This window comes from Orycteropus afer, unplaced genomic scaffold (assembly GCF_000298275.1).
Source record: "Orycteropus afer afer isolate SDZICR_OR568_19922 unplaced genomic scaffold, OryAfe1.0 scaffold00045, whole genome shotgun sequence".
Lineage (NCBI taxonomy): Eukaryota > Metazoa > Chordata > Mammalia > Tubulidentata > Orycteropodidae > Orycteropus > Orycteropus afer.
Genome location: NW_006921632.1, coordinates 11,852,818 through 11,867,257, shown reverse-complemented (window position 1 = coordinate 11,867,257; position 14,440 = coordinate 11,852,818). Strand labels below are relative to the sequence as shown.

General features: G+C 34.7%; 1 protein-coding gene across 1 annotated transcript in view; it reads right to left on the bottom strand.

Annotated features, from left to right (window-relative positions):
• ADAMTS20 (ADAM metallopeptidase with thrombospondin type 1 motif 20) overlaps positions 1-14,440 on the bottom strand; it is a 262,945-nt gene that overhangs the window by 128,128 nt on the left and 120,377 nt on the right. Inside the window, exons 19-28 of the mRNA XM_042780536.1 lie at positions 13,985-14,111; positions 11,613-11,823; positions 11,289-11,453; positions 10,626-10,790; positions 9,225-9,344; positions 8,149-8,256; positions 6,587-6,751; positions 6,182-6,472; positions 5,295-5,456; positions 2,923-3,099 (exon numbers count right to left, since the gene is read on the bottom strand). Of these exons, the coding sequence (XP_042636470.1) occupies positions 2,923-3,099; positions 5,295-5,456; positions 6,182-6,472; positions 6,587-6,751; positions 8,149-8,256; positions 9,225-9,344; positions 10,626-10,790; positions 11,289-11,453; positions 11,613-11,823; positions 13,985-14,111 (1,691 nt within the window). The remainder of the gene's footprint in view (positions 1-2,922; positions 3,100-5,294; positions 5,457-6,181; positions 6,473-6,586; positions 6,752-8,148; positions 8,257-9,224; positions 9,345-10,625; positions 10,791-11,288; positions 11,454-11,612; positions 11,824-13,984; positions 14,112-14,440) is intronic.

Here is a 14,440-nt window from a genome sequence, read left to right as displayed (position 1 = left end):
TAATAGACATAAAGATTTATTTATTCCTTTCTTTAATCGTGCTTATAAGTTATTACAGGACAAGGTTTTCCAAAACACTGAGAAAATTGAAATCCATGCTTATGCTTACAACTTTCTTCCTAATATTTTTAAATGCTTTAGCATGTCATATTTTAATTTTGCTTTAAAAAGAAAAATATGGCTTCTGAAATTCCATGTCATTCATATATATGTACATATGCATATGTTTTTAACTTTTTAACTTAGTGACAAGATCTGCTAACATGGTTAACCAGATATGTTAGTAAGAGGTATTCTGAAGTTTGGCTAACAGGCAGCAGTACTGAAAGAGGTAAAAACTTATAGCTGGTTTTCACAACAAAACTTCAGATCCCTTAAAGCCTTTTAACATAAAAGGGTAATTTAAGGAATAAATAGTCTTCATATAATAAAAGAAATCAAGATATCTTAATGATATCTATGTACTTTACGCATTTAAAAAAGTAAATAAATAAGTTTGTAAAAATTCTAATATAAAAATTTTCTGAGATTTAAAACATTACATCTGTAATTTATTAAGAAATAAACTACAGCTCTTCCACTAGTGCAAAGACTAAATTCTTCAATGTAATCCTTTTGGGATAAACATATGGTAAACAATGGAATTCTGTACTTCTGTCTTACTAGTTTATAATTTGTGGTAATTATTGTTTTCTTGGTTATTTGTGCGAAATTTAAAAAGTTATCTATGCATAGGACTGTAATGTGCATTCATGTCTTTTCACTTATAAAATCACTTACATACAAAAAAACAGCATGACATAAATATATTGGAATGCAGTATTACATAAATTCCAACTCAGCATGTAAGCACTGAATACTGGGACAATACCACAGTGAATATATAGAGAGGGTTGATTAATCTTAAGATGTTTTAAAATACAAAAAAAAAAAAAAAAGGATCTAAAACATCTAAAGCTGATCCAATAGGATTATTTGTAATCTTAATACTCTATTACCTTATGTATATTTTTATGTTAAAATTTAAAAGCATTACAATGTTTATCAAATAGAAAAGGGCATGGAAAGCTTTTTCTTGGGCCAGACAGAAAATATTTTAAGCTTTATAGGTCATACAGTCTCTATTGCAACTATTCAATTCTGTCCTGTAATGCAAAAGCAGCCATAGACAATATGTAAACAAATGAACCTGTGTTCCAGTAAAGATTGACTTATAAAAAATAGGCATTGGGCCAGATGTGGACCAGGGGCAATAGTTTACTGCAGCCTGAAATAAAAGATCTCACTCAAAAATGCTTCATTCTAAGTCCTTCGATACTTAGCACAAAGCAGGAGACATGGTAAATATTTAATTCTTTGTGAATTAAATGAAGTCGTGACTGAGTAGGCGTAAATATAACCTTTCTCTCCAAAACAAATGTAATTACAATTCAATCTTCAGTGAGCAATTAGAATTCTACTTTTCTAATTGGGGTAAAATTAGGCTTACTAACTAAAATCAATGAAAAATGGCAGAAAATATAAAACAAACAGTAAGAAGTAAGTGAATTTCCAACCTCTAACAGTTAACAAAAATAAATAAATAAATAACGTCTTTCTATCGTGAGTTCCTACAACATTTCAAATCTCCCCAACCAGACTCTAAACTCCATGGGAGTAAGAAATATGTCTTAGTTATTTCTGTAGCACTGACCCTAGGGGATAATAGATGCTCAGGAAACATTTGTTAAGTAAATATGTAATACTTTTTATGGCAAAATATATTTTGGTTTTTTCCCACAAAGTGATTACCCTCTCAGGCAGTAATTTTACTTTAACATTTTCTATAAAATTAAAATGTTTTGTTTCTTTATATCACTGACTATATGAGTTTCAGCCTGAACCTGAATTTGATCTGCTTTTGCCCAAATCAAACCTTTACCATGAGATGTAAACCCAAGTTCCACGGTAAAAGTTTTATGTAGGCAAAAACAACACAAATGCAGACAACAAGGGTTGGTTTTAAAATTGAAGCTATAGTTATTTTACAAATAAAGAACGTTATAAATTTAATTAAAAATAAATTTTAGACTTAAATCAGTTTTTCATCTATAAGAAGACTATTTATGATTTAAAAGTTTAAAGGTAATCAAACTGAAAGTTTCAATTAATTGCTATATTAACTGTTTCTCAAAGCCTAGATATTTGGAGAATGCTGGAAGTAATAAATCATATGTTAACAATATTTGCAAATTTTGTCTATGGCCCTCCAAAAATAACAAGTAACAAAAATGAAAACACAATAACTCCACACAGTGGATGAAATTAATATATATAATAAATTATAAAAAATTGTACTCTTCAATGATATATGTGATAAACTGTAAACAATTAATTTACTTTATGTAAGTAAATGTCTCTATCTTTTCTTTAATAGAACACTTTCACATTCCAAACAAAACACTTAGTTTAACAATGATAAAAACAAAAGTTTAAAGAATGTTATTTGGTTTGGATCAGTTGTTAGATACTAACAGACAAAAGCCACATAAAGTTATAGGATCAAACAAAACACAGCCTTAATTTGCCATTGTTATATGCACAATATTAACATTATTTACAGTTGTAAAATATAAAATATTTGTGATTGATTAGAGGCCAAGTCAAACATATAATGGAGAAAGACATCCATTAGAATAGTGCTATGGTTCAGAATTCACATATAAAAAAATAAATATATAGTTAAAATATATATACATCTTACAGTACTTGAAGTTGAACAGATTCTGCTTCTAACTATCTAATAACACAAGCCAAGATGGTCAATTGTATTTTTCAAAATAAATCAAAAGATATAGTACATGCATTTCACAATTTATAAAAAGAGGAATTTAAAATACAAGGGACACACTAAAAGCAAAAAGAATAAGAATACTATCATACCGATTTCCATGGTCCCCGATGCCATGAAACATCATCAGGGCAAGCATGCACATGGCATGGTGCCACACTAGGTGGCTTGTTCAACATCTCACAATTCTGCTCTTCTGACATCTGGCCATTGGGTAACTGACATATCACAAATCTTGATTTTATTCCTCCTCCACATGATTGTGTACACTAAAAATAAGAACAGGAAAATTCAAATTTATGTGGCTTTACAGAGAAAATTATATTGTTTAAAACAAATAGAAGTTTAAATTGTATTATTTATGTACAACTTGTAATAAACCAAGGATGTTTAACATCTATGTCATTTGGGAATCACAGATTTAAAGAATGAGATACCACTCTACGCCTATTAGAATGGCTAAAATCAAAACACTCACACCAAATGCTAGTGAAGCTATGAATCAACAAGAATTAATCATTTACTGCCGGTGGAAATGCAAAATGGTACAGCCACTTTAGAAGGCAGTTTGGCAGTTTCTTACATAGTCTTAACATATGATCCAGCAATCATGCTTCTAAGTATTTACCAAAATGAACTGAAAAATGTATGCCACATAACAACCTTCACAAGAACATTTATAGCATCTTTATTCACAATCGTCCTCCAATTGGAGGTGACCAAAATGTTCTTCAATAGGTGAACAAGCTGTGGTCCATCCATACAAGAAGTATTATTCAGCAATAAAAAGAAATGAATTATCAAGCTGTGAAGTCATGGAGGAACTTTAAATGCATGTTGCTAAGTGAAAGAAGTCAGCTACAGTCTACATATTTTCAACTACATGACATTCTGAAAAGCCAAAACTATAGAGACAGTGGAAACCCCAATGGTGGCCAGGGACTCAGGCAGAGGGTGGCAGGAATGGCTATGTGGAGTGCAGAGCATTTTTAGGGTAGTGAGCTACTCTGTTTGATATAGTAATGGTGGATCCAGACATTACACATGTGTTGAAACCCATACGACTGTACACACAAAGAGTGAACTGTAATGTAAACTATGGACTTTAGGTAATAACAACATATTAATATTGGTTCATCCAATTTCAATAATCACACCACACAAATGCAAGATGCTAACAACAGTAGAAATAGTGTGCTGGGCGGAGAAGGGGTATGTATATGGGAACTCTTTATCATCTTTCTATAAACTTAAAACTGCTCCAAAAAATAGTCTATTAAAAAACTATAAATCAAGGTTTTAATTCCATGACTTAACAAAAAGACAAAATTGGTACCATAAAATATTTAGCTAAGACATCAACAGTCTAAGATATTGTTCACAAGGTAAGACAAACACAAAACTGATTTAATAAAGTAATGAGTATTAACTCTACAAAAAATGGTTTCCAACCAATGGATTACTATTGAACTAGCCATGAAAGTGAGGAAGATCTAAATAAATCTAAATTTATGCTGAAAAATGTTCAGTATATATTACATGAAAACAGCAAGTGACAGGGAATCCTGTACAATCCAAACCTATTTCTGCAAGAACAACAGTCTGCAAGAAAGATTCTTGCTTATTTCTATTTTTTCATATTATTTGCACTTTCACAAGGAGTATACCTAAAGTTGGAAATAACAATGTTACTTTTATTTTGGACAAAAATAACAACACACAGTTTAAAAACATAGTTGATATTTATTAGCACCTGGTCTGAGAAATATATCCATAAACAATGATTTCTAAGCTTCCTAATAAAGAGAAAGTAAGTTCTAAAAATCATTGAACCAAAAATGTTTGGCTAATTAAATTAGGTGGTTTATTTAATTCATCATCCAAAACTAATATAAATTTTTATTCCTTATTCTTTCTTACAGTAATAGAAAGAAATAATTATAAGGCATAGATAATCAAACCCATAATAAGAGTAGGGTTAGTATTCATAATGTCAAAGTTTTAAAATTCTTTTTATATCCTCAGTGCCTAGAAGGGTGGGGCACACAGAAAGTGATCAACAATTATCAACTGTTCGGCTTAAACATAAAGATACACACCAAAGGCATGGTTTCAGTAATGGGATAGAAACATGGGCTTTAGGTGTAGCAATCAAATTTTCTAAGAAAGTAAGACAATAATATTCAGATTTTAGAAAGGTGGTAGCAGTTCACAGACATATTGGCTAACATGCCAAGTTCTGCTCAAAACTTTGCAATGTATATCATATATCTTCCATCATGAATGAGTGACTTATACAGTGCAGAATATCTATTAAAGTAATGTGGTTTTAATCATTTAAGTAAAAAAAAAAAAAAAATCTTGCATCGAGTATAGTGAAGATTATCCAACAGTATGAAGTGTTTAACTTTTACACTTCAGAGAACTCATAATCTCCAGAAGACTAGGAAATGTTACTACTTACCTCTCCCCAGTTGCCATAGTTCCACCGTGGACACGGTCCTGAATCACAGAGCTTTGATTCTGGGGGCTTGGAGGCTGCAGCACAGTAACTGGCACTTTGTCCATTTTCATCCTGGCAGACCACAACTCTACGCTGAAGACCTCCCGCACAACTACTAGAGCACTGACGAGGATAAAGCACAGACATACACACAAACTGCAGCTTCCACATCATGAAATTGCATGGGGGGAAGATCAGCACTTCGACTCAACCAAAAATCAAACTCTATGTTAATATCTTCCCTATTGAAATGACAAGCTGAATCAAGAAAATCAGAACACTTGAGAAGTACTGCAAGCTTCGTAAGATTTTGTTGATAAAATAATTCTTCACTCTTGTCCTAAGTGTTAAGGGAAAAGGAATTCAAGTTTTATGGTCTCACTAGGAATAAATAGAAAACAGTGTTTTAAGTTACTTAACTTTTACATTGTTGCTTTTCTTTATTTTGTGACATTAACCTCATGTAAAATAGGAACTACAATTGTACCATGTGCAGTTCATCATGATTTATACCACCTTACTGCATTGTTATACAAGTCATATTTTGGTTTTGATTATTTTTCAAAAACATTTATCACTTAAAAGATTTTCTTTTGCTTTTATTATAAAAGAGTCTGATTAGGTTGTTTTTAAGTACATTACTTGTCATATTAGTCATATTGGTGTATAATTCAATAAGAATAATGGGAATTTGTAATCTGCATCAAGTATTACTTAACACTTATAGCATTTAAACTATTGATCTTCAGATCAATTTAGGATGAAAAGCATATGACATCATTAAATACATTAGAAAGCTATAATATAACCAAATTATAGAATTAATATAACTCAATAAAACAGCTTACTGCTCCCCATGGTCCTGTTCTCCACTGGTTTCCTCTGAATGATGGATGGACCCCCTGATTTTGATTATCTTCTGGTTTGTGAGTTAATGGAAAATTCCTGCCTGGAGAATGGCTTGGCTGCTCAGAGGAACTAGGAAAGTGACTGTACGTGGGCGGGCAGGCTGCCAGGTTACATTCTTGTTCTATCAAAGGGCGAACTTTGGGGTCACAGTAATCCTCATTAATTGCTTGATGGTAGTTGATGCATAAAACTTGTCGAGTTGTTTTTCCATTGCCACAGGATGCTGAACACTGGTCAAAAATTTACCCAACATTCATAATGTAATATACTACATAAATATTTTTAACATTACATTTAAAATTTTTATATTTAAAATTTCCTTTTCTTCTCATAAAAATACTTACAGGTGACCAGCTCCCTGCTTGCCACTCTCCACAAGGGCTAAAACAGACAGATATTTCAGGAGGTCGAGGTAAATAGGCACAGTATGATTCATCTGCTATTCCATCATGAGCATCGCGACAGCTTACATAGCGAGCTTGATTGCCTCTTCCACATGACACGGAGCACTTGCAAAGGAAATTATACCACGACATTGTAACTTCTTCTGCTTCCCTATCCCCTAGCTGTTTCTCAAGATTCTGAAATATTAAGTTTCTTGAGAAATTTAAATTATAAATAATCTCATCTGGCACAATGCTGGACTCAAATTAAAAAAAAAAAAAAAAAAACACTGACATCAGGTTGATTCCAACTCATAATGACCCCCTTTGGGTTTCCAAGGCAGTAAATCTTTACAGAAGCAGATTGCCCAATCTTCCTTCTGTGGAGTGGCTGTTGAGTCTGAACCGCCAACCTTCTGGTTAGTAGTCAGATGGCTTAGGCACTATGCTATCAGAGACCCCAATCAGTTTAGATCATAAATTTCACAAATTAGATATTTGGGGTAACAAGGAAAAAATATCATTCTTAAAATGATAATTTGTTATTTGTCAAAATTAAAGATAATGAAAAACATTTTATATAGGAGTATCTTAAGATACATTTAAAGATAACATTGAAAAACCTAACAGGTATAGGAGATATAACCCCATAATTTAAATATTTGGAGAGTATATAAAGCTTAAAATATATATTCCACGTTAAGATTTAAAGCAAAATACATGCTCCAACGCATTAAATATGTCAGTTTAGAAAAACAAATTGAAAATGCTGGTAGCTGTTATGGATTGAATTGTGTCTTCCCAGAAAAAGACACACTAAAGACCTAACCCCTGCACATGTGTATGAGACCCTGTTTGGAAACAGAGTTTTTGAAGATGTTATCAGTTAGGTTAACATAAGGTCATACTAGAGGAATATGTGTCCTAAAACTGTATGACTGGTGCCCTTATTAAAGAGAAGATACACAGAGACAGAGAGACAGGGGAAGACACCATGGTCAAAAGGATCACCTGTTGCTACCAGAAGCAAAGAAAGAGGCTTAGAACAATTCCTCTCTTAGAGCCTGCAGAAGGAATCAATGTGACCAATAACTTGATTTGGATTTCTAGCCTCCAGAACTGTGAAACAATATATTTCTGCTCTTACAAGCCATTTTAGTTTGTGGTATTTGTGTATTTGTTACCGCAGCCCTAGGAAACTAATACGGTAGTTAAAAAAAAAAAAAAGTTCATAAAAGCTTCACATTGAGTCTGCTCTTCATAACAATGTTGTGACGTAACTATTATTTATTATCCCCTTTTTGCAGATTAGAACACTTAAATTTATTGCCTAGAGTCACAGAGCTCTTAAAAGGCAGAGCAGGATTTAGCAATTAAATAACCTGATTCTACACCCCATCTTCCTTCCACACCATCAAATTAACTGAGGATAAATGTATACATTAACTTTGAAAATTTGTAGCAACCATTTTGCTGATCTGTAAAAAACTTTGTAATAAAACACTGCAAAGGAATTCACTTACTGGGGTCCAAGAACCGTATCGCCACTGTGCTATCTTTTCCATAGGAAGAGCAGGTAATGAAGTAGCGCCAATTTTAGGAATAACTGAGCATGGTATAGCAATGCAGTCCTGTTCAAAAGAAAATAGATCTTGTAAAACATCAATTAATTGATCACTATGCTCTGGTGGCATAGTGCCTAAGGCACTTGACTGCTAACTAGAAGGCTGGTGGTTCAAACCCACCAGCCACTCCTCAGAAGGAAGACGGGGCAATCTACTTCCACAGTGATACTGCCTCGGAAACTCAAGGAGGGGTCACTATGAGTCGGGTCCAACTCGATGGCACGTAACAATAACAATGATTTATATTAAATCCTATACTTCATTTCTTCTCCCATATGCCTAATTCAAGGACCAGGGCATACTAAATCATATCAAAGGATATTACATTTCAAAAGCATGTCAAGTGCTAGTTGTTGTTGTTGTTGTTATGTGCCGTCAAGTCGGCCCCGATTCACAGCGACCCCTCCTTGGGTTTCCGAGGCAGTATCACTACGGAAGTAGGATTGCCCAACCTTCCTTCTGAGGAGTGGTTGGTGGGTTTGAACCACCAGCCTTCTGGTTAGCAGTCAAGTGCTTTTGCCACTATGCTGCCAGAGCTCCTCAAGTGCTAGTAGAGAGTAGAAATCTAAATCCTAAAGTGTGGATCATTCTGTATAACAGTTGAAAAGAAAAAGAGCAATAGTCATTCAAAATACCACTAAGTGGAAACATTCTGAATAAATACAAATAATACCCTAAAAAGTGTAACACACTTTACAGGTTCATGATTTGCACAGCAATAGACGGTAAAGGTCTACAGTTCAAAGGATGAAATGTAAATGAGTGGCCCAATGACATGTAAACAGTAAAAAATGTCATTAATAAAGATAGAAATCTGACAAAACCAAGAATGATAAACACTCTCACATATATACACATTTTTAAGGTCTGTAAGTTTAAATGCAAAAATGCACATGGGTATAATGAACACATCTTTGATTCTCCTATACCATAACTCTCTTTTGTGTTTATAACCCATGAGGACATTGTCTTACCTGCCTGTCACTCGGGCGACCAGCTCCACTGCACTCTCTGTCACCTAACACTGCACTGAAGAGACCATCGACACATTTCACAGCTCGCATCTGATATCCCTGTCCACACGTCGCTGTGCACTGCAAAAAACAGATACCAAAAATCATCATTCTGTCAAACATTACATAAATTTCATTTACCTAATGAATACCTGCTTAATAATATACTTTCAGTAAAAAGTAAGTCTTTTTACTAGTCTTTTCTACGGGTCAAAACCTAAAATTAGCAAATTCTATCAATATACATATTCATTCAAATTTATTACAAAGGTATTTTAAAGTTCACAAAATATACAATGTCACTGATTCTTTAAGGAGCCCTGGTGGCACAGTGGTTAAGTGCTCAGTTGCTAACCAAAAGGTTGGTGGTTCAAACACACCAGCCATACTGTAGGAGAAATATGAGGTGGCCTGCTCCTATAAAGATTAAAGCCTTGGAAACCTTATTGGGGGGGGGGGGCAGTTCTATTTTTTCCTAAAGGGTTGATATGAATCAGAATTGACTCAATGGCAGTGGTTTTACTTTGGTTTTGATTGTGTCTTTAAAATATTACCATGTAAATATATACCTCATTTACTCCATTGAGTCAATTCCGACACATAGCGACCCCCGTTGGGTTTCTAAGGCTGTAAATCCTTATAGAAGCAAATCACCTCATCTTTCTTTCACAGATTGACTGGTGGGTTCGAACCATTGACCTCTTGGTTAACAGTCAAAGGCTTTAACCACAATGCCATCACTTTTAAATATACGCCTAGAGGCACTGATATTTTGGAGGTTGTCTACATTATTTAGGGTAACTAAGTACAAACTCTACCTGATTTATTCTGTATTTCATTCATTATGCTAAATAAATTTCAAAAAGATAAAGAAATAAGAATGTAAGATAAAGTGAAAAGCTGATGAGAGAAGGTTCCCCCATCAACTTTTTTCCTTTCAACTATCCTGTGGCAACAGGATAATAAGCTATCCACCCTCACCTGGCCTGACCAATGTCCATCTTGCAGTCTCTAAATTGCTTTATTTGGCAAAACTTGTAAACAATGTCTAGTCTAAATACAGTAACAGTATCACTATCAATTTAGACATACAACATAAAAATGTTTGTTGTTTAAGCAACACTGATAAAAAGTATAGGATTTTGGTTAACAAAAGTGATTTAAAAAACAAATCTCAAATATTTATCAGCAAAATTAGTAGGTCTGAAATATTTTTGTAAATAAGTGCTCACATGTCAAGGATTTCTTCCCAAAAAAGCAGCCCAAAGTCAGTTGAATCCAATAAGGGACTAAATATGTCACAACTTTTGTGCTATTTTGAAAAGTTGTATTAAATCAAAAAAGCCCACATCATATACTCACAGAGCCCCATGGTCCTACTTGCCAGGAAGCACATTTATGGAGCTCACATGGTTTCAGAGATTCAGGCTTGGTGCTTGGATTACAGAAGCCATCACTCAAGTGTTCATCATTCAGTTGACACCATACCTGCCGCTGCTTTGTTCCTTGTCCACATGTAACAAGGCACTGTAAGAACAGCACTGATCATTATTTTCAGTATTACTCAACACAAATGCTTTACAAAATGATACAATAATAATTAGCACATCAACATACAGTCGAGAGGTCATTCCAAAATTTATTTTCCCTGATTCCTTCAGAAAAATTCACCAGGTAAAATCAGCTACCCCAAAGGTCTGCTTCCCATCCCCCAGGGCAACTTCCATATGCCCTAGAAAAGAAGCACCTGTGAAACTAACCTTGTAATAAGTATATATCTCAGGTTACTGTGGACACTCGTTCTTCCTTATGAAAATGGTTAGATTACCTAACAGTTAATGTCATTGTTAGCCAGATATTGTATACAGTGTAAGAACAAGCCAGTTTCAATTTTTATTGCCTTGATAATAAAATTATTTACATGATAATAGTTTTAATTACTTTTTAATTATAGAAAGCTTTATATTGCAAAGCTTCACTACACAAATATTATAGCAATTCTAAGCCTCATGTGTTTAATGTTACCTCACTCCACTCACTAGTAGCCCAACTGGGACAAGAAAATTCATTGCAATTCTCTATTGTCACTCCAGGAAGCTCTCGGCATTCTCTATCAGCAAGACGATGACCAAAGTTATTTATACAGTAGGAGTCTCGAGACCTTTCACCTCGCCCACAACTTCTGGAACACTGATTTAAAAAGAAAGAAAGAAAGAAAGAAAAAATGGTGACACAAAAATGGCAAATGGAAAAAATGCTAAATTTTTAGCAAAAATATAGTTTAGAGTAGCATAAATATTTAATTAGAGAAAGAGGCAATTTTCCATAAGCAATATTTTTAATTTTTACCTGAGACCATTCTGAATAATGCCACCTTGTTAAGACACAGATGCCATGGCAGGGTTCTCGGGTAGGAGGTTTAAGTTGGTCACCACAGTAATGGTCATCTACTGGAACAGTCTGTCCCTTGTGAATGGAATACTTCATGCAGTGGACGTCCAAGGACCTATATCCTTGACCACACTGGGATGAACATTCACTTTTGCCAATGATGTGCCACCTAGAAAAACATAAACCATTAAGAGATATGCCAATTAACTTAAGTAATAATGATGGATAAGCCACCTGAAAATATTTGATATGTCTTTGAATGAGAAATGAAAACGTCTCAGAAATCATATGGCTGTATGTTTCATTTTATAGAAAATGAGACTCATAGAAGTTGTCTACTCCTGTAGTATACAAACTTCCTTTTCCCCTTCAGAAACCTCACTTTTTCTCCAAATAAAATTTTATTTTGCTTTCAAAATATACAAAAATAGACATAGTGAGCCAACATCCCACCTATCAACCTCACTCTGGCATTTGGTGGCAGATTTGGAGGTATGTCCAAGAAACCCCAGCTTAACAAGAAACCTCTGAAAACAACTGCTTTAAAGCAGTATTACTCAAGAACATAGAGGCAGATCTAGAACTGAATATACCTGGCTCCCAATCAGGTAGTCTTTTTACATACAACCCCTCTTCAGTACTTTGGTTAATGATCAGAGAATGTCTGGGAATCTGACTACATCAATAAAGATAAAAGGTGGTAAACTAGTTCTCATTAAGTAAATTACATTTTCTCACTAATTTATATAATTTGAATTTAGATGTGTTTCCAGGGAAAATATTTTAGCCAAATTAACCCAATAGCCATCCAGCAACCTATCAGACAATGTGAGTACACTAGTATAACAAAACACTTCAAGGAGTTCATTTCCATTCCCAATAGCATCTCAAAGATTTTATGGTGCTTCATTCCACTGCAGTGCAGTAGATGTGACTTGTATTCAAGAAGCTCTACTACTAGGCTTTCACTACATGTCCCAGCATCCCTAAACAACATAATAAATAGATAGAAATTCTCATTCTTGCTGAGTAAAAGAGGTTCTGGAGGTCTCTGAATGGTAAGTATCACAGGCTGCAGTGCAGAAAATGAAATATGGGTTATAGTCCTCCGCTCCTCCGCTTCACTCCAAAATCAATCATAAAAAAACAAATGACTCTTCTTCACTTCTGACACTAGGAGACCATTAGCTGTACCTTAGATGGCTGCCTGAAAGCTTTTAAGACCCCAGTTGCTACTCATTTGGAAGCAATCACACCTAGGACATGATGGCCACCGAGACCAGAAGAACTAGATGGTACCCGGCTACCAATGCCAACTACTCAGAAAAGGGTCAAATCTGGAGATCCTGGTTAATGTAGGAGGAAAAACGTGGAACAAAATCCAAAAACTCAATAATGACTAGAATTACTAGTCAGATGGAGTCAGAAGGGACCTCCAATACTATGGCCCTGGAATACATTCTGTGCCTGGAATAAAACGCACCCCCAGGGGCTGGCTCTCAGCCCAATAGTTAACAAGATGTACATGCAGACCACTCAACCCAGGATGACACATCCACATACTTTATGGTAATACATCCCTGAGAGCAATCAACCATGGGGCACCAGAGGGGCAACATTCAAATGGAGGAAATGCAGCACAAACAGGAGTGCATAAATATGAGGAGCACTGGGTGGGGGGGGATTACTGGGCAGGGAGGGGAGGAGACTGGGTTAGGGTTGGGCATGGAAAACGGGTAATGAAATTAAATGCACACGTAACGTTGAATGTAAAAACAAGCTCTTAAAATAAAAATTTTAAAAATTAAAAAAAAATGACAAGAAAGTTAGGTTAGAAGTGCACACTTCTCTGACATGTCTAGGATCATGTTCCTTAATGTTTAATGGACAAAAGACTGACAAGTTGTCAGGGAAATCAGCCTATTGATATTATAATCCTCAAACTTAAGAAGCTCACTAGCATGATTTCAACTGGGAATTACAAAATCATTCTACAAATGATTGTAGATTCAGATCATGGTTTAAAACCACAAATTTTCAGTTTAGAGTTTTCCTATATTTATTTTACAGAAAAATATGCTTCCATTTCCTACACAAAATATTGAGGCTTTTATATTGGTATTCAGCAAATAATATGAATAAAAGTCAAAAAGCTAGTAAGTTTTACCAGGAAGTAGTGAGCTTGAAAGTTTATAATGGAAGGGCAGAGAAAGGTCATTAATTACATATCTGCTGTGTGCCAGGCATTGTGTATATGCTTCACATTATCTCACATACTGATTATAGACGACATTATACACTGGTGACACTATACACTATTTCTCTTTTACCTGAGTTCACAATCTGTGTTGCACTTTTCAGTCACAAACAAAGGGAGAGGTAAGTGTTCACATCTCTGATCAGACACTACCATACGATCACTCTTACGTATGCAGGCAATTTTTCTTCTATGAAGGCCTTGGCGAAAGTCAATTGAAAATTAAAAAGAAAAAGAAAAATTGATATAATTAGATGCTCCATAATTATTTAGTATTGCTAACAGCCTAAAGGATTCAGCTAAAGAAGTAAAGAATTTTAACAGGGCATACAAAACATACTAGATATGAATCTAATGTGTTGTTGTTGTTGTTATGTGGCGTCGAGTCAAACCCAACTCATAGAGACCCCTCCTTGGGTTGATGAGGCAGTATCATTACGGAAGTAGATTGCCCAACCTTCCTTCTGAGGAGTGGCTGGTGGGTTTGAACCGCCAGCCTTCTGGTTAGCAGTCAAGTGCCTTAGGCACT